Raw genomic sequence first — 22043 nt, forward strand, 5'->3', positions numbered from 1 at the left:
GAAAGAGCGAATCGCGTATCGAGAGATTGCTCGTCGGGTGGGGTTCAGTGAAGGTTCTGTGAGAAAATTCATCAAAAAATACAGTGATACAGGATTATTAACAAGGGCTCCAGGATCTGGAAGGAAGTCAAAATTGATGGAACGTGAAAATCGTGTCATAAAACGTGCTGCTCTTCAAGATCAATTTATTACTGCTTCTAAAATCAGGGATGAGGTTTACACTTCAACATCCACAGCAGAACATACCCGTTTGATCCAAAGGAAGCTGAATAAATTAGGGTTTAGAGCGATCAAATTCGCGAAAAAGCCACTTCTGGCGGTTTCAATGAAGAAAAAGCAGTTGAAATGGGCCAAGGACAAGAAGAATTGGATATCAGAGGACTGGTACAGGGTGGTTTTCTCAGATGAATCTAATTGGAATCTTATTGGATCAGATGGGAAGACCACAGTTCGCCGTAGAAGTGGAGTATGTTTTCACGCAAGTTGTGTTTCGCGACCGCGAAGCATTCCCCGTATGTCATGATATGGGGGTGCATTACAGGATATGGAATGGGGGCGCTAGAGTTCGTCCGAAGGTCCATGAATGCCATCCAATACGAAAACACGATACGGGAACGTGTTTTACCCACCATCGAAGCACTCACAGAATTCGTCGCTGAACCAATATTTCAGGACGAATCTGCACCTTGATATCGAGCTCGTTCTGTAAGTTATCAAACCGTTTTTCTATCTTTAATTTGTTTTTTTATGTGGTAAATATTATCGACTTGTTTTAGATAACCAATTATAAAGAAAGTTTGGGAATTAAATCCCTTACCTGGCCCGGGAACAGTCCAGACCTGAACATTGTCGAAAATTTATGGGCGATTTTGAAGAGGAAAGTAAAAGCCTGCAATCCAAAAACGCTTCAAGAGCTGGAAAACATAATAACGGAGGCATGGGAAAAGGATATTTCCCCAGATGTTATAAAAAAATTGTTTTATTCTATACCCAGAAGAATTGAGGCAGTAATCAAAAACAAAGGGGGAATTACTAAATATTAAGCTTTATTTTATTTATATATTATTGTTTTATGTATATATTATTAATAGGAAACATTTAAAAAATGTATACCGTGAAAACCGCTTTAAATTAAATTAAAAACTCCCGAAGAACTGCCAATGCTTTTTTCCCAACTTTGTCGATTTCGTAAATAATTCCAATATCTCAATAAATACATCAATATAATTAATAATTTGTCTTGTTTTATTATCTTAATGATCCTAGTCATGATTTCAGAAACTTTTAAATGAAAAATATTGCGATATATACGAATAAAATGAAATTTTGCTACTGCGTACCTATTTTTGTCGCTCACTGTATTTATTAGATATATTCAAAAAACACTTCAGAATAAAGCCACAGTTGTAAATATTTTCACTTTCGTTCTGGATACTTCTAATCAGTTTGAGTGTTGATAAGGATACAATCTGCAAATTTGTTTACTCCAAATTTTACTTGAAAACACACAGACACACACCTCCAAATTCTCACAACAAATCGTTTTGTATTGAAATTTTATAATCAAAATTGAAATCACAAAATTCCTGGGAGACGCCGGGCATCTTTAAATTGGCTCATATTGTAGTTCAAAGTCAAACGAAACTACAGAGACAAGATTTATGTCGTTTACTTAAAATTTAAAGACTGTTAAGGATGATGTTTATGATCATTGCGCACGAGCATCATACCTCGGTTACTATTTTAGCGAACGAACTTTATTCGCAATTCATAAATACGCACGCGTTAAATATAGTCTTGGCCAATATATTACGGTAGTTTGAAAATGTAATATACATACTTATGTACAACATATTAAGAATTGTGTTAACGGTCGGACTTAGGACTTTGGAACTCGCTGAAAAGTTTGGAAGTGGGAGTCAAAACAAAACACGACATTGATGTATTCGTCTCTTTTTAGCTCGGAATGATCAAGGAAGACGACGAAAGATCAACATCAACTGGGGGGGAGGTGTCAGTAAATTGGCGCAGTAGCAATTGCACCAATTTGCAGAATTAGTGGATCATACATATGACAGCGTGGCAACTAATAATACGATGTTTTGAAGTGACATTGACACTATTGGGTCGCGCTGTTTGCAATTTATCAGAATTGAACTGGATCGAAATGTGTGTGGAACTCATTAAGGGCACAAGTCAATGTTCTCGAAACCACTTGACCATTGGTTTCCATTCTCGCGAACCGGAATTCAATACCAAGCTAGTCCCAATTAAGCGTTGAGCAGGAGGAACCAATCCGAAGCAGACAGTATGACACAGTTCATAAGAGTTATCTCGTTAAATATCTAGTGTAAATATGAGATAAATTTCGAACGCGATTTCAATGTTTGAAAAGTGTGCACTTGGATAACTTCAAGAAGCATTTATGGTAATATGCAATTTAATAAAATAATAATGTATGTAGATATGTTAATTAAATGGGAATTGAGATTTAAGAGCATCTCTTAAAAGCTTTCAAGAGAAATCGGGTGACGTAAGTAAGGACAACGCGTACCAAGCACTGCCTGGTAGTACATACTTACATGTACAATAATTCAATTTGGTAAATCTTCACATTCAACAAAAACGCTTCTTTTACATTTTACAAGTTTTGGAGTCGAGACATGGACCCTGAAAAAGAGAGAAAGGGACATTCTATGTAGATTCATTAGAAATGTGACGGATACTGCTCATGCCATGGACCCCATAACGCACGAATATCTCCATCATCAAAGAGCTGGCAGTCTCAGAGAGACTCCACAATATTTAGGAAAATAATTCTTTCAAACTTTGGCCTTATCGCCAGGGAGAATATGGAGAGTCTGGTAGTCACTGTAGGGAAGGCAAGTGAGAGGATAGTCTCCCAAGAGATGGTCTAACCAAATCAAGGAACTGGCGGGATCGGCCTTTAACTTGGTATAGAACCGAGAGAAGTGGAGGCGGATCGTCAATCGTATCAAAAATGACACCAATGATCACGACGCTCAACATTAAGCAAGCGAGAGAAAAGAAGATAAGTTTGGAGTTTCAAATAGTTTCAGAATACATCAAAATTTTTGATTTTGAAGTTCAATGTTTACATACAGACACACCCACCCACCCACATACATACAAACGCAGTATCTTTGCTACCGATCATTTTTTTTTATTGGGTCGTCCCAAAACTATTTTAGTTTAAAATGTAGGGGGGACAACGTTAGGAACAAAAATAGACCCACGTGAAGACACCACCCTCTTTTCGCCAAACATCTAGGAAAACTACTTTGAAAAGTAGTGGGGACGCTTACAATTATATTCAAAATCGTTGATTGTTAATACGAGCTCGTAGTAAACAACCAAGATTATTGAATTAAAATGAGCCACTCAAGGTTGCCTCGATAACCAAAAACAACTTTCTTTTGCGTCAGAGACCAACGCACTATTTATGCGTAGAATACGTCAAAATTTAGCTGAATGTTGATGTCAAACATGTGGTCTGATTGTTCAAAGGTCGCCACATCCTCCGCATGGCCCAAATCTGGTTGATTGTCAGTGCATTGGGTATGACTGTGTTGCACAATCGGACAATTTAAAACCAAGGGAAAGGAAGTCGACTGCACCGCAATGAATGGAAGCATAATCACACATAACATTTAAAAGTAGAAAGCAGTGAAAAGTTTTGGCAAGCAGTTCGTTATGTGTTGTAGCTCAGACGAGAGCGACGATTTAAAAATATTCAGCATGGATATTCAAGGCGTGATAAAAGTCTAGGGTCTCCTCAGGAGTGATGTTTTTTCAAGATAAATGCCAAAGTAGTAGGTATTAATGAGTGTTTTGAGTAGTTGAACAGCTTATCGAGACAAACAAATAACTAAGTAGCAAGTTTTTCGAGGACAAGGACAATATACTTCTAAATAATGGACCAAACGTTTTAGTTTCATTATCTAATATTTTAATCGGCACTTTTTATCAACGAATCTTTGATCGATTTGCTTGTAATAGTTATTGTACTTACTCATACTGTAGCAACGTCTAAATTTTTGAAATTACTATAGAGAAGAAAAGAGACAAGAAAAGTAAATATCTAAATTCTGTCAACTACATACACATCTGTTTCGTCTAATCTGAATCTTACATGGGCTTATGTAGCACGGAATATTAGCCAACATATGTTCTATAATCTGAATCTTACATAGGCTTATGTATCACGAAATAATAGACAAAATCTGTTCTAAACGAGAAGAAGACTTTTATTGATGTCATTTTTAAATAACAACAATAAGTAATACCGGTTAAGCAACCCAGAAATATTTTTCAATACAAGGACTTTGATTAGAATTCTCCACGATGAAGGCTTCTTAGACAAGATTAAATGCTAACCTTTGCTCACTCTAGCCAGTTTTGCGAATAAAATAAAAATCGAAGTTATCAATCTCTCTGATTGACAGCAATCAAAGATTATTACAAATTCTACATTGACAAAGATTTAATCAATCGATATGACATTCGACAAACATTGACGACACTTGATTAAAACTTTGCAATGTTTAAAAAACCGCAATCTCTCGTCACCAACCATAAATAAACATAATCAAAGAAATCACGACCAACGACCTCTGGCAAGAACGAAGCAAATCGATAAAGCCATATTCACGTTTACACTTGTTTTACTGACAACAGATCAAACAGACTGTAATTTGAGCAGTAAAGGGATCTACATATATATTAATTTTACCCCGACATAATCTCCAACACTTGAAAGGTGCAATATAGTTAACCAAATTGAACAGATAACGGGCATAATCCATCGAAATAGGGGTGGGTATCTAGTTTGGAGTACGCGTGCTCAAAGTACACTCTAACAACCATACAGTTTCTGTCTGGTATATTATACGAACATATGTACATACATATACCGAAAGCTTATTGATTTTAAACTTCATGTAGATTTAGTTATCTATTATATGAATGTCTATAACGTTAAAATTTTAAAGGCGAAAATTTAGTGTAAAGAATTCAAAAAAAAGTCAAAATGGTAGTTATTAATACATATGTATTATATATAGGTATAATAATATTAATGGGAACATTTTGACTCATAATGGTTATTTTTCACTACCGATCGATTGCAGTACATATACGACTATGTACGCTGATTTCTGTAATATTTTTCCTATAGTAAAATATGTGAAAAGTGCGATAAACCCCCCAATCAAAATTAACAAATTTATATCAATATACTAGCAGTAAAATAAACGGAAATAAAAAATAAATTTATTCTACACTGATGAAACATATGGTAGAACAATAGTACATACGATTGTTCGCGCCGAGCCTGATGCGTCAACGATCTATTTCGCTGGTGCGTTTTTCTCCATACAAAATGTCATACAAAAACCAATGAACAAGTGCTCTCGAGACGTGAAACAGATATATTTCCATACAAAAAAGGCCAATATGTGCATTGTCTTTTAGGTAGTAATCTATCGCTTTTGTTTAAGGTAAGGTAGTTTTTGGAACTTGAAAACTCCCAATGTATTTGTTCACCAGCCGGCACTCTACGACCTATGTGACCTAAAATCTAAATCTGGTAAGTAATTTTGCCTAAATTTGGTCCTGATTACACTGAGCAACAAAAAATCACGTTTTTGAGTTACCAGAGCGGAGACTAACCAATCTTTACTAAGTTTGACCCACTGAATTCGAATATGATATTAATTTTTGTTGGTGGGTGATCGTTTACGAGATATGAGCGTTAAAAAAAATGCACGATTTTTACAGTTTCTTGGCTTTTGCGGTCTTTAACTCAAAATTTAGAATTGGTACGCTCAAAGTGAGTATTGAAATCAATAGTCAGATATTTTTCCTATTAATTGTTGTATTTCATTGCTTTAAAATACTTCTAATTAATTTTCTAGCGAATTTTTAAAGTCAAAAATATATTTTTTTTACGGATTTGTTTCCCGTGCTATTTTTCATTTATTTGGCAATTTTTTTATTTCACCACGTTTATAAGGATTGGTTTTCTATCTCAATATTTTTTATTTTTATCTAAACGTACTAAAGTTTGCCGTCTCGCTTGCACAAACGCTTCTGTTATATGCATACGGGAACTAAACGAAAATCTTTCTTACGCAAAAACCGGTCGAGTTAGTACGTTTAGATAAAAATAAAAAATATTGAGATAGAAAACCAATCCTTATAAACGTGGTGAAATAAAAAAATTGCCAAATAAATGAAAAATAGCACGGGAAACAAATCCATAAAAAAAATATATTGTTGACTTTTAAAATTCGCTCGACAATTGATTAGAAGTATTTTAAAGCAATGAAATATAACAATTAATAGGAAAAATATCTGACTATTGATTTCAATACTCACTTTGAGCGTACCAATCCTAAATTTTGAGTTAAAGACCGCAAAAGCCAAAAAACTGTAAAAATCGCGCATTTTTTTAAACGCTCATATCTCGTAAACGATCACCCACCAACAAAAATCAATATCATATTCGAATTCAGTGGGTCAAACTTAGTAAAGATTGGCTAGTCTCCGCTCTGGTATTTTATTTTTGTTGCTCAGTGTTATTACTGCAGCATCCAGACTATTATATAATTGTCAAATTGAATTCGATTTTGAGTGTTTGCATCATCATATTCAAAATGATGATCTTCCATAAAAAGACGTCAAGCTTATTGAAAGTTTTCCAACCACGAGGTTTTTCTTCTATGAAATTCCTCTATCTGAATTTAATAAATAGCTGAAGTATTTCAATACGTTGCAAGATAAGTTTTTTACTTTCCCCATCCACGAATTAGCGAATTGTGTATGTGGCAGTGCCAATTTTATAAACATACATACATACTTACATAGAACTGTTTCGACGGTAAAATAAGCTCAGATCTTGCCAGAAGGAATAATCGAAGCAACCCGGAAGACTATATGATAAAATCAACCTAAGACATTTCACAGAATCATGCTCAATATGATATTCAAGATCCGAGCAAGGAGAATAAGCAACTACGGTTACAAAACCACTTCTATAAACCCCACAAGTGCAAAAACGATTCACGGTTAGCGAATTAACCTTCGCACTCCGCAACGTATCTCACGTTAAGTAAGGCCATGGCCAAACAGTACGTCCATAGTGTAATTGGACCACTCCTAGGTCTCGTGTTTCTGAATTGCACACTTTATCACATGGTTTGGACTCAAGTATATATCCAGATTTATATTTTGATAACATCAACAAGTTTCGATTACACTGCGGTGCATATTTTTTGTAGTGGCGTGACGTAATTTCGTCATTTTACCTTTTTGACTTTGTGCAAAGTCGTTCCACATATGGCTCGGCCATATTTGACCCAGAATTATTGTAATTTACAATCTGCCCAAAAAACGTATACAGTAGATATATTCAAGCTGTTTTTTTTTTTGGTACAATGTCATTGGAAGTAAGTTACATATGTACTTTGCGAGGACAGATACTTACATACACACATACCTGTTATGACACGTGAAATGTTTCCATTAGTTTAATAATTTTTAACAAATTGAAATGTGTGTTGTATTTGCAATGCTCTGATGTTTCTACAATCTAAGACATGACTAAGACTGCATACATGGTGACACAACGCGATGCGACACAATATTGTTCTAACAATCCAAATTATAAATCGTCATTAATTATCATTAATAAACGATAAAAGTTTTTCACTCCCAATCATGTGGCTTCCGTAGTATCACTTTGGATATTTTTTCTGTATTTGTCATATCATCATGATCATAACCAGTAGCATCGACTAGTGGTTAGTATATTATGCTTTCGAGCAGAGTGGTCACGGGTTCGAGACCCACTGTTGGCCATACCTTGGTTTGGGACTCCAGGTCGATCGTTTCCTATCAGAGCTATCCAATTTTTCTGATTTTAATTGAAACGGTTCCTGTAAAATTGGCATCCCCTTTCCTATCTCTCTTGCAAATCTCAAATTATTCAGGGTCTTGAGATTCACCTATTTTTATAATAAAAATGCTGCAAAAAATTCTCCACAGATATCTCTGTGGATGATGTTTATATTGATCGTATTTTATATATGTTTGCAATGTTTGACCATAGGTGTTGTATATAATGTAAAAAATATATAAAAATAATTATGTATTTGTATATAATTTTGTGTGTTTCTTGATCTGTATAAGTACACTCGTCGCTTTGGAGCGACCTGTAAGACAAGTGTATGTATATGATCGACTGAATAAATAAATTGACACATGCTTAGATACTTGTGGGACACCACACTCGCACAAGACATCACTTCGCTGGTGAGGTTTGCAGACATGATTAAGTTAAATCAAATCAGGACAGGTAAATATGAACATTTTGATGCAATTTTGTGAGTAATTTTACAAAATCCCCTTTCACTTTCATCTAGATACATCTATGCATAATAATTGCATAGAAGAGAATTTTATACAATTGCATACCAAAGTTACCAAATGCATTCGCTTCACGAACAGTTTGGTATTTTAACGGCGTACTATAAAACTATCCAATCACGATGATGTCTGATCATTTGATGATGATGATGATAGTAATGACTTACCGAGAATGTTATTAGCGAAAATTGTTTATACAAATGTAAACATTTGAATCGAGAGCGTTGCGTTCCATTGCTAGCTCCAAAGTCCACACTTGGCATACAAGTAGATGTCACACATACGTATGACTAGGTGGTAAATTAGAGGAAATTATCACACGTACGCCACTGCATTCGGCCACGTGTCGGGAATGTTCCAGAGCAATGTGAAAATCTATCGGGATAATCGTGACAGTTATGTACATATGTACCATGCACCCTTTCTCCGAGCACTTAAGCAACGTAGCGATTCCCAAAATGGGGGAGGGGAGATTTAATTTGCACCGTCCAAAGTCCGAGATGTTGAAGCCGGTTTTGTCCGGTTTGATATTTTTTTTACGCAGTCTAATTTGATTGTTTATTCAGAGGTCACAAATCAACGGTGCGTGATTGGCGCATTTGTTTTACTTTCGGTGCAAATTTACATATGGATGTAGTCGGAATATTTACCCAGAAGGTTTTGAGAACAACAGGTCGTGTTTGTTATTGATACTGTGTAAGAAATGTGGTTTCGTACATAAGTACATACATGTTGCATATTTGTGTATTATGTATGAATAGGTATGATGTCAATGTCATTATTATTAATACAAAATTTTAATATATTTTTTTTTTTTGTGAAATTAGCAATGTGTTAAGTCGGGATCAGTTTAATGCACAATTGTTGTATTTAACGATGAAAATAATAATATATAAATACGAATGCTTTTTTTTATAGTATGTCGTTTGGGGCGGTGTCTAGTTCTGTTGAAGTTGCAAAAAAGTGTTGATATACGTACACGTAGCCTATAATCCATGTAAAAAATTAATCCATATGTAACTAAATAAAAAGCTCAAGTTTCCGAGAGGTAAGTTTTGCTCTATTTTGAATGTTTTTGCTTTACCATGACGAGCGTTTTCAGTTCAGCGTGAAAATAGTGAATTTTCGTTACCTATTGTAGGTGCTAGAAATGAATCAGAAAAACTGTTACGTAAAATAATAAGTAAAGAAAGGCGGTCAGGTTGATTTTTCCCAAAAAAAAGTCTGCACTATTGTCAACCCTTTTTTTGCTTCCTAACTTTGTAGGACAATAGTAATTGACAATAGCTAATCATTTTTCTTGGGAAATGGGAACTCCACCGCCGAAGACTACTATGTAATAAGATGAAAATCGACAAGCCTTGATAATATATGATTACATTTAATAATAATAAAAAAAAATGATCGAGAACACGAATACGATTATTTAAAATCTAGGTTTTCCGTTTAAGAGCAAGTGCTCTATCGATTTTCTATTTAGATTTTTCTATTTTCAGTTCAATTCAATATGTATTACTATCTTTTCAAATTGACTTTCTATGAAATAGGAAAGTATTGATCGATTCAATGTTGACAGTATTTCTTTGTGTGTTCTTTTTTCGTAGAATTTCTACTTACGTATATTTAAAAATGTTTGACCTTAACATTTCGGCATAATTAAAAATCAAATTGTGTTGCTTGATTTAAGAAAACATTCGGAATGTTATACAAATTTTCGTGCAAATAAATATTCCGATATTGTCAAATACACCTTGCGACGAACAGATATTCAATTCAATGTTGACCGTATCCCTTTTTACCTGATAGTCCTCGAGTACATACATAACTTGTCCCATTAAACAAGTTTCAGGTATGAGAAAAATGTCGAGATTCTCAATAAACAGCAACTTTAAAGATTCATCACTAAGAAAGGCGGTCAGGATGCTTTTGCCCAAAAAAATGGGTCCACCATTGTCAACCCTTTTTTTGCCCCCTAGATTTGTAGGACAATAGTAATAGTTAACCCTTTCTCTTGGCAAATGAAAACTCCACCGCCGAAGATTATTCATCACCTGAAGATTATTAAAGGAAAATCGAAATTTTCTTTGTTGAACAGTTTTAAGAAAATTTGCCTATTCAGCGGTATGAATAATACACATAGAAACGACGGAAATTTAGAGAAACAAGCCAAAAGTGGATAGTTGAACCTTGGAACGTGGAAATCTGTGGACTTTAATTACGGCCAATCCGACGCTGGCAATTTTCCCAAATTATAATGAATTATTCAGTAATACAAAATAAAGAAAAGAGGCTTCCCACAGTTTGAGAAACGTCGAACTTCAATAAAACACGAACGATTAAAGGAATTGAGGTTGAATCGTTACGAAATGCATTTATAATAAAAATAATGACAGATGAATAAAATGATAATAAAAGTCGGAAAATGTGGCGTGGTGAATGAGGATATTGTGCAGACCGGAAAATGAATATGATAAATAGTAAGACTGACCAAAATCGATGAACTGCTTGATGGAGAGCGGCGAAGGGTTGAACTGGGAGTAGAAGTCCAGCATCTTGGCCAGATGGCTCCAGAGGGGTGCCACGACACGCATTTTGAGGATCGCCGGCCGGCGCGAGACACCTTTTCAGTTAATTGATATCGACGACAGAGCGCACTCCCAGCGTCCGAATGCCACGGCGTCCCACGGCCAACTGACAGTCTGACACTACTGACAGAACAGGCTATCAACTGTACCATTTATTTTTATTCACACTACGCTCTCTCTCTCTCTCACACACACACACACGCACTATTTTGAACTGTAATTCAAAATAGACTACAGGAAGACTTGATAAGGTCGTTCGTAAATGACGTCAAATGTTTTGGATTTTTTTTATCCTCCCCCCCCCCCTCCCTCTTCGTTACGAAATCTTTTACTCCATGTCAAAATACGTCACATTTTTGACACCCCCTCCGTTTGTTAGTGGGAGGTCGGGTCATTACAGGTGCGACTGTTTACAATTATCGTTATCATGGTTTTGTTCTCATAAAAGTTGGTATTGTGACGTCACATTTTCAATAACCTGCCTTATCCCTAATCGTAAGAAATCAGACCCCATTTCACTCACTAGGTGTGATGCTATTTATGGACGATCTCTAAGAGAAAACGATAATTTTAAATCGGTATTCGTCGTACTATGTAGTAACGCTTTTCTTCGCTAATTGGTCACAGGCCAGTCGGTAAAAATGAATTAGAATCGAATCAAAATCATTATGAAATTTCAAGCGATTCTCGCTCTAAGGGAAATACTACAGTTAACTTATTAAATATCAAATCGTTGTGGCACTGGTCATAATATAACCTTTTGTACTTTCGGTGTTTCTTCTGTTCACTATTTATTAAAAGAATGATAGCGATATATTATTTTGCCAACTTGGCGATTGGCGTTAGTGTATTTTAGTTTATATGGTCAGTAAATATATATTAACTACTCTTGTGAGGGGGAGGGGGGGCAGATAATATTATCAGCTGATGATTTGAATTCAATTATTGTTCTTGATAAGATCAATTTTATGAGCAGATTTGTATAATTTATTGAGTTCATCGCAATTGCTTCAAACCGTGTCTCAAATCGTTGAATCACATACAAATATCTAAATCAGTAAATCTGTTCGATATATGTAACAACTACTGTAACTACTGTAAATGTACTTTTTTTTTAAATTTAGTTGAACCTTTATTTGTAATTACGTGTAATATTGAAAAAAAAATCACGTATAGTTTTGCCAAAATTCTTAGCATTGTTTAAAAATATACATATTTTACTCATTACGTAGTATTATGTAATAGGAATGAGTAAAATATTATGTAATTTGAAATATCTGTGTATGCATGTACATTATTTTATTTCTAAGATAAAATTGAAATTTTCTGAAGTTTTTTGCTATTTTTATATAAAATATATATAAATGCTGATTAATATGAATACAAAAATATTAAATTAGGATTTTAAATGTTCGTTTCAAACTAATATTTTGATTTTGATTAATTTTTGGAATGGTCGTAATAAAATGTTTTTAGTATTAAATTTTTTATAGTAGCAACATTACTAAGCTGTCAAACGTTAGGCCATCTTGTTTTTTAGTTCGGAACGTTTTCAATTTGTTTATTTATATAAAGCGTTGGTAATTATTTTTATAGTAAAAATTTAAATTATTTATTTATTTGGTATTTATCTACCATCCATATTCTTTTAAAATCAACATTAACCATGCTTTAGGCGAGTATTCAATTTAATTTATTTATTATCATTCTGTGGTTTCTAGATGTTGTTTTGTAAACGGATGGTGAGAATTACAATTTGAACATAACGACGAGGCATCTCGTAGAAGGGCCGATTGAAGATGATTGTATTCACTCATAGATAATTTAATTTTCTTCGGAATATTTGAGAATGGAAGAGGGAACGTTTACGCTCGTCGACGAAGGTATATTTTGTCCCATCGTCAATCTAAAGCAGGACAGAAACAATGCAAATCAAACAGCCATGAGTGATAGCGACAGCGAAGACGATTCGGACGATGATAGTGATGAACAAGTCAACGAAGAGTCAGAAAAAAACTGCCATAGGAAGGTAGTAAGGAGAAAATCAACGGAAGAAAATGAAATCTCTACAATAAAGGATAGCTTGAGTACTTCTAATCATAAGAGTAAAAATAAATCTAAGAAATCTTTAGAAAATGAATGCAACAATACAGATGAAGACGAAGAAGTCGAGCCCAGATTGCACAATGCTTTTGAATTTTGTACAATGATTGAAGACAATGTGGAAATTAAGAAAGAAATTTCTAGTGATATTGAAAAAGAGGTTTGTAAATCATTGCCGAGTATAATATAATGCAAATTAAAATTTATAATGTGTTAATTTTTCAATTTTTTTTTCAGAGTGATGATTCCGATGATGACATTCCTTTAGCATCTCTTGATAAGCAGAAAAACACTAAACAAGAAAAGCGCCCCTGTGAAGACTTTGGATCGGATTCCGAATTGTATTTCCTCAATCAATTAATTTCATACAAACGCTTATTCGTATATATTTCATTATTCCTTTTTTATATTTAGGGCTAAATTGAAGATTAAAATAAATAAAATCGATAAGGAGGAAGAATCACAGAAAGAATTCTGTTCCAAATGCAACAAGTTTTATAAAAGCAAAAAGAAATATCGCTCACACATAAGGTACAATTATATTATAAACAGAAAATATATTTTATGTATTATAATAATATTTATAATACATACAGTAATTGAAATTGTAGAAAAGTCCATGGAAAATTGTACAAATGTAAAATATGCATAAAATCATACGATAAAAAGGCTGATCTTGAAGACCATTACAATTACCACACCGGAAATAGACCATACTGGTATATATCACGTCCTTATATACTATAAAGAAAAATCTACTCTGGAGAAAATATAATAAACTTTAACTTACTTTTTTGTATTTAACAGTTGCTACTTATGCGATAATGAAACATTCAAAACCAAATTTGCACTCAAGAGACACATGGATAAGCTACATTCAGGTCGACCGATGTCGGAAAAGAAAGAATTTCCATGCTATGTTTGCGGGAAGGTATTCAATCATTTTTATAATTAACCAGCAGAATAGACTAGTGGTTAGCACATAATACTTTGAACAAAGTGGTCATGGGTTCAAATCCCACTGGTTTCAGAACTTGGATTTGTGACTCCAGGTCGATCGTTTCCTAGCAAAGTTTGCCAATTTATCTGATTTTCATTGAAACAGTTCAAATAAATTGGCAACCTACCCAATTTTCTTGCAAATCTCGAGTTTTCAGCAATCTCGAATTTCGCTGAATTGTATAAAATGCTGCAAATTTACAAATTTCACCATAGATGTCTCTGTGGATGTTAATTAATATGTATTTACTTTGTGTAATAATACTTGTATCAAATGTACAATATTTCTGGCCAAGAAGGCGCATTGAATTAGGCCTGTTAGGCCTTCCTGGTATAAATTAAAAAAAATATATATATAATAAACCTATTTATTTAAGTCATAGTTAATGTTTATTTTATGTTTGATTAGATATTATATACGGCCAATAGTTTAGAAGAGCATCTTCGACTACACACCGGTGAAAAACCCATTGAATGTAAACAATGCGACAAGAGTAAGTATCATATCGATAAATATACATACATATTATAGTTATGCCTGATGAAACTAAGCCACATGAGTAAATTTTCAATGTCTGTTTTGACTTTGTATAATATGCTCAAATTATTCATATGAATTGTTTCTAATAGGCAAAAATACATACATAATAAAATGTAACAAAGTTATAAAATAGATTCTAATTCATACCTTTTCAATTACACAAAGCATTTTCAAGAGTAAACGATTTACGTCAACATCAAAACATTCACGAGGAACTCTGGAAGTGTAAATTTTGTCAAAAATGTTTCACAACACCGTTCAAACTCAAAGAACACACTCGGTTAGTATTCGTAGTCGTTTTTTTTATACAATTTTATATTATTTAATACAATACATTGAATCATTATAGAATGCATACCGGAGAACTACCGTATGAGTGCGATAAATGCGATAGAAAATTCGCCCGAGTTGCAGACTTCAGGTATAATTCTTCGCTCAGAAAAGACACTAATCTAAAATTGATTCATAACCGATGATTTATGTATAGGTATCATTTTGGAACGCATCTTGGAATCAAGCCGTACATATGCGATGAATGCGGAATGCGTTTCACGACGTCTTCCAGCGTGACTCGGCACCGACTAAACATGCATCAGACCGGTCCCAAACTATACGACTGCCCTCAATGTTCTAAACAGTTTCACACTAGAGCTCGTCTCAATACTCATATCAAGGTTCCGTCAAACATAACCTCAAATATTTTTTGTTTTTTCTTTATGCATGTATGCTGATATTTGTATGTTTATTGCAGAATCATGAAAATAATAAGAAGTTCAGATGCGAGTTGTGTCCGGCCGCTCGTAATTCTCTAGCCGAGCTCAATAAGCATGTTCTGATTCATGGCGGGGAGTTCAGGTGTGATACTTGCCATCGTGGATTTCAATCTGCCGAGCGGTTGGCGGCCCACACTTTGAGGCATGATATTGCCGGAAAGCCTTATGCTTGCTTCGTTTGCTCCATTGGATATCGATCTTCGCAGAGTTTGAACAAGCATCTGTCGACCGTTCATCGGAATGAGGATATACCGAGGATTGCTCCGCAACATCTTTGCACAATTTGTGGACAAGTAATTTGTAGATTTATATACAAATTTTGAATGTTTAAAACTTTTATTGATTTTAATCGAATTTTTTTAATTGATTTTAGGTTTTTGAGCTTAAAGATAAGTTGAATCGCCATTTGAAAGAAAGCCATATTGTTATAGTAGTCGGTGAAATACATTCGCTTGAAGAAGAAGTTGAAAATAATAAAGTGGATGTACATGTTGAAAGTAAAATGAAGGTTATTGAAGTACCGGCAATGACGGAACATATCAAGAATGATGAAGCAGTTCCTGTCCGTGAAAGTAATGTTGATGTAAATGAAAGTCCACTGACTTCTCAAAGTGTTGTGGCACCGATCGATGATAGTAATATTCAAAAGACTGTAAATTCAAATATAGAACCTTCTAAAGTTCCTCCTATTGTCGTTGAGAGCAAACCTGTCGAAGAAACGAGAGTTATCGTTGAAAAACCGGGACCGAAGATCGTCTCCAATATACTAAACATTCCGTCGGTAAACCAAAGCACTGAAAAAGTCGACAATTCTTCAGTAAAAGATCTATCATCGTCTAACATAAGCTCGCAATTGAAGCCAGCACCAAATTCGCCCGTTAAAATGAGTTATAATAAAACATTTGAACAGAATCCATTCCTATATGAAGAAGCACTCGTTCAACAGAACAACAGACTGTTACACACAAACTATCGTCCCGTTTATGAGAACTATCAAATACCTGCTTCTAATCACGTGAACAATCCCTGGTACGCTTCCAAGCCCAACGAGATTGCTCCGGCTCACCGTCAGCCGACTCCAAGAGCGTTCTTCGAAGCTCGACAACGATACGAGCTGAGAATGCCGAGATTCAACACACTTCAAATGAACCAACCAGCCGACTACAGAAACCTAGACCCGAATCAAAGACTTCAATACCCCAACCAAGCTCAAATACCACCACGAAACAGAGACGATAGAAAATACTACTACGAAACAGATCAACGATTGATTGAAGACAGGCGGAAGTACAACCAACACGCTTCGGAAACCTTAACAGATCTATCGTCAAGACAAGTCCGAGACTATCCCAATCACATGCTACCGGCTAGGGATTATATTCAGTCTCCAATAGGCGTATGCGACTTGTCGAATTCAAACTCGCAAAGCCCACACTATCCACATCATAGCTTCTCATCGCCGCACCACTTCTTCCAGAACTTCAGAGATCTACAGCACAGGATGCTCGGAGTTCAAGATTACGCGCATCCAAGGCATCCGTCACTAGCAGGCATGGATATGACGAATCAGCGTTTGAATCCATCGTCTCCGCTGTCCCCGTACAATCAAACCAGTCCTCATATGCTCGACAACGTGTCTCCGATGTCTAGGAATAGTTATGAGGACCCGTCCAACCAGCACGTACCGAATCCGCACGCTTATCATGGAAACCACGTGCAAGGCCGGGACGGTGTGGTGAGTAATGGCGATTCGAATGTTGAGGATAAGAATAACGCAGAGCAGATGAGTAACGGTGGCGGGCCGTACGAGATGAGAGTCGCTGCTAATTGATACATATCTTTGAAGTTGGTGAATTCGTTTGATATAAAAACGATCTTTAGAATTTTTCGAAAGGAAAATGGCAATATATAATATTTGATATTTTTGTTATGTAGTATAGGTATATTTTTATGAACAAATTTTTTTTGTGTATTATACATACATAGATCTTATATATATATATAATTTTAGATAGTAAAATTTTGCAATTTGTTGCAAAAAGTCCCTTGGCCATTATAATACATAAGTATATTGATTTAAATATAATAATATATATATGTATATTATTTGTGATAAAAAAAATGTGCACTTTTTAGTGCATTATATTTTCCATTTACTATAAAATTTTATTCATAATTTTCTTATTATAATGAAGAGTTCAATTTTTTTTTTTTGAAAACAATTGAATATTTTATTGACTGTTATTTTGTTTTTGTTTATTTCAAATTTTCTGATTCAATTTAAGTGCCCCTAATGGTGCTTTTTCATTTCAAACTTTTGACTTTTGATTTTAAAAATAATTTCATACAAACGGGCACTATTATTAGCGAACCTGCGTCAAAATTACCGGCAATATTTTGTTTTATTTGGATTTTTTAAGTAAAATGAGGATAAATTCATGTGTATATCCTTTTTTTGTTAGGGTAAATGAGAATTCACATCCTCGATATCTTCAGCTGACGAATTCTCACATCTCCAGTTGGATAAATGTCAACTGAGATTATTATGATGCAACAACGAAGACTGTTAACCAGGTTGAGGTCATCACAAACACATATGTACATACATATGTAATCATGGCTAATTAAAAATCAGCTGATCCATTCAGTGACGTCATTTAAGCATTCTTTTGGAAGAAGCTTCTTATTTATCAAATGAAATGCCTGACTAATTCTTGGGCCAAGCAAATGTTCCCTTCCGAACCTCCAAATGACACATGTTCTGTTATTACAGTTAGTAAGATATTTCAATGAAAATGAATAGAAACTCAATAAATTTATATTCAAGTCACAAATTTAATAAAAAATGGCGATTTGAAAATTTCAGCCGTACTAACGATATAATTTCTGTGATACTTTTGATTTTTTTTTATTATTATTATCGTATTATGATTCAATTTTTCAATCTCTTATTTATGTATGTATGTATGTAATATATTATTAAGGTGTGAAGAATCTCAAGAACGATATTGTAACGTGTCGAATCGAAGCTCGTAAAATCTACTGTAGCGAGATTCAATACGATACAAAAATGTGAGTTTTATTATAATTATTATGTAATGTAATAATGTACATATTGTACTACTAGTATTAGAGTTTGAAGAAGTGGTGAAATAAAAGTGATCACAAATCGTATTAATCTCCATTTATTTTATATAAACTCAATTATAATGTGTTTTTTTTTAATTGACGGGTTGTTCAATTAAACATTTTTTTTTTTGCAATTAGAATACAAATGAATATACACAATAAAAGAATCACAATGATTTTACATATATCAATACATACATAATAATAAACTGGAGTAAACGGAAAAATACCTAAAAGTGACGACTAAAAAACGAAATAAGAAGAAATGTAATCATACCATGAATACAATAATAATATAGCGTAACATTGTAATAATGCAAGTCCTACGCAAACTACGTACAATTCATCTTAAACGTTAAACTAAATATCAAAAATGATACGTAAACTTACCACAAATAATATTTGAATATATAAATGTTATCGGTGAAAATAAATAAAATAATAATCGTATAAAAAAAACAAACGAAAAATAATACAAATTAATAAATGATGTGCTCATCGTATATAAGTGATCAAATACTGAGACAGTGGAAATGTATAAAATACGCAAAAAATATTATCGAATCGATTGCTTCATCATGTATTATTAAATTAAGTAGAGTGTGGTTGAGAAAACATGTCTCCATCATATATCACACAATGGAATGATTCAATTTTGTGACTCGATTTTTATTATTCCTTCAAATTTATGTACCGATTGTTGTAGTGATTTATAAAAAAAATAATAAAACGAAAAAAAATCAATAATTTTTTTGAATTTAATATTATTAAAATATATATATAACTATCAACAATGTTTTATTGTCAACATAATAAGGTACACATTTTTCATTTTAACACAGTAGTTTTTTTCATACCACACACGTTCTCTATAAGCAATCGCTGAAAATTACAAATCAAATTTATACGGGCTAAAATAATTACAGTAGTAATAAAAAATAATAATTATTATTATCGACAGTTTTATTGTGTATAGAGTGTGTAATAATAGTAGTGTGCATTTTTTTTATTTATTATTTTTTTTTTCTTCTGACGTGTCTGTAAATGAAAAGAAAAATAATCACAGCACCAATACGCATAATAATAATACATTTAGTATACTTCAATCAGGATTCTTACATGTCAGATAATAATATATATATATATTAAAAAATGCAAAATACACATAAATCATACACAATATTCTTTTTTGAAATGCCGATAATGCGCGAACGTCTCATAAACATGAAAGACATTCAGTGATTCAAAACTAAATCGTTAAGTAATCAATTAAACAAAATAAAAATAGCAATTACAATATTTTTTAGTTTTATAAAATTTTATAATTTTTTTTTTACATTTTTGATATTTTTCGACTTTTTTTTTTTGAACATTTTTTTTTACAATTTTTTCCTCCGCATACACAATAGGTTATAGGTGTGAATAATTTTATTTATTTAAGTGATATTGCATACTAATTTGGATCACACTTTTGAAGATCTATTAAATTAGAATACAATTTTTTTTCGCAACTGTAGATTATTTTGGAGAATATTTCGCCGCTGGCACGACGAGTCGTACTACACTAAGGAAAATGCGTCGTTTAACAGTGTACTTTAAATTTGCACAAAATAACTCTTTTATATAAATTTAAATGCTCCAAACACATTTTAAAACTCATTCGGATCTGAATAAGAACGTTTACACTTGCACAAATTTAACGATCACTCGAGTAACAAAAATATTTACGTTTAAAAGAAAAAAAAAAAACAAAAAACAATAAGGATCTTCGAAATCTTGACACGACTATCGAGGGGCATTTTCCATGGTAGGGTGGTACGCGCTCGGCGCTTTAGCGGAGTCCGCATGCTGTCTACTCCATAACGTACACCATGTAGAGGTAGTCAGGACGGTCAGTCGGAGCCGAAGCTCCCAATCCGTCGGGGCCGAGGAGTTGGAAACCCATGAACATGAATGCACGCAGCAAAGCGGCACGATCTGGCCGCGATTTGCGCACGCAGAGAACACATCTAAAAATTTAAACGCCCAATTAACATCACTATAACACAAAATAGAACATACATAATATGCTAGAGTTCAAGCGTATATTTCGTTCATTCATGAACATATTAGTTTGTTCATACACAAAGCAATCTGGCCAGTTATAACATCAGTGTGGCTCGGTGGTTGGGTTTATGTTTAGCATTGAGAGGTTAACAGGTTCGATCCCGTGCTAATCTTTAATACTGCTGGTCAGAATTGGATATTCTTGCATCCAAGTCGACCGTTTCCTATCAGAGTTTGCCAATATTTCTGATTTCATTGTTGAAGCGGTTCCTCCAAAACATTCTACCCGTTATGTCACAAATATCTGAATTTGATTTATGTACAATATGTAAAAATTTATGTCTAAAGTCTAAATCCATAGATGTCTCTATGGATTGATTCATTAATAAATTAATTGTTAATTTCGTGTTCTTCAGCCTCTCAAAATACAGCGATTTATGTAATAAAAAATTTGTAATTAATTATCCAGGAAGGCGCATTGGGGTTCACCTGTTAGGCCTTCCTGGTATATATCTAAAAATAAAATAAATAAATATATAACACAAAAGAAGTTTCAGTATTCTCAATCGTTTGACCCATCTTCTATGTATGTATGCTTAACCTAGGAATTATAGCAACGTTTTATCGAGGTTTCCATAGGATTTCCCTTTTTAATACCTGGCGTTTTGACAGCTAAAAGCTTCATCAAGTCTATGTGAAGATAGCTTTTGACTGTTAGCTAGTAGTTAGCTTTGAAAAAACTAGTATATGTTCATGAACGAACCGGAACGAGCGCTTGGACTGTAACATACATATATACTGACCTTGAACATCCGAGTCTTTCCTCAGCGAACTCCAAAAGAGTGATGAAAGATTCCTTTGAACCGTTGCTGAGTACTGGTGGGACTGTCATGTAAAGTGTCTTATCGTGTAGGACCTTGAAATAAATAAATGGTAAGTCTCAATCCACAAAATCAATTGAAATCCTCGAATGAAAGATCAAACTCACAGTTTCCCAAAGACTGTGTGTGGTCTCTGTCAAATAGATGCTAAAATTGATCTTCACGGGTTTGACGTCCTTCAATTCAACGATTTTGGTGATCACCTGAAATCAAACGTTCCAACATTAGATAAATATAAAGATTATGATCCACATATTAAAATAGTAATTTCACATTGACTTTGACTTGAACATTCAATATATTGCTTTAAAATAGACATCATACATGCTATTTTATAGTTATTCAAAACTTTCAAAAGTACATTATGTAAATAAAAAAACTTTTGTAACATGGGAACATGAGATAGAGAGAGAGAGTATCCACTGTCTTAGTGTATTCGTGGGTGAGCAATAGAGACCCAAGATTATGCTAACGGGACTCAGTAAGTACCCGAACAGAGGACACGCTGGATTTCCCACAGACCTGGGCGAGTGGGTGC

At 33.9% G+C, this 22043-nt stretch overlaps 3 protein-coding genes across 5 annotated transcripts in view; 1 reads left to right on the forward strand and 2 right to left on the reverse strand.

The window, feature by feature from the left end:
* The window catches only part of Pdk (pyruvate dehydrogenase kinase), a 25987-nt gene extending 14819 nt beyond the window's left edge, over positions 1-11168 (reverse strand). For 2 of the 3 annotated variants that reach the window (XM_077443088.1, XM_077443086.1), the window contains exon 1: positions 10937-11166. In XM_077443088.1, coding sequence (XP_077299214.1) covers positions 10937-11039 — 103 coding nt within the window. In that variant the 5' untranslated portion in view covers positions 11040-11166. Of the gene's footprint in view, positions 1-10936 lie in introns of all 3 variants that reach the window. The other variant, XM_077443087.1, reaches the window with a different exon arrangement.
* A 1339-nt stretch (positions 11169-12507) lies between these two features.
* On the forward strand, positions 12508-18622 carry LOC143920388 (uncharacterized). Its single transcript, XM_077443272.1, has 13 exons — positions 12508-12613; positions 12755-13296; positions 13374-13477; positions 13551-13667; positions 13748-13855; positions 13944-14067; positions 14545-14629; positions 14842-14956; positions 15026-15097; positions 15164-15350; positions 15428-15742; positions 15823-17184; positions 17912-18622. The coding sequence occupies exons 2-13, from the start codon at positions 12883-12885 to the stop codon at positions 17918-17920; spliced, it is 3012 nt and encodes a 1003-aa protein (XP_077299398.1). The 5' UTR covers positions 12508-12613; positions 12755-12882; the 3' UTR covers positions 17921-18622.
* A 752-nt stretch (positions 18623-19374) lies between these two features.
* Positions 19375-22043, reverse strand: part of Oda (Ornithine decarboxylase antizyme) — a 28253-nt gene continuing 25584 nt past the window's right edge. The window contains exons 5-7 of the mRNA XM_077443364.1: positions 21613-21708; positions 21428-21540; positions 19375-20587 (exon numbers count right to left, since the gene is read on the reverse strand). Coding sequence (XP_077299490.1) covers positions 20431-20587; positions 21428-21540; positions 21613-21708 — 366 coding nt within the window. The 3' untranslated portion in view covers positions 19375-20430. The remainder of the gene's footprint in view (positions 20588-21427; positions 21541-21612; positions 21709-22043) is intronic.

Source organism: Arctopsyche grandis, chromosome 12 (genome assembly GCF_051622035.1).
Source record: "Arctopsyche grandis isolate Sample6627 chromosome 12, ASM5162203v2, whole genome shotgun sequence".
Lineage (NCBI taxonomy): Eukaryota > Metazoa > Arthropoda > Insecta > Trichoptera > Hydropsychidae > Arctopsyche > Arctopsyche grandis.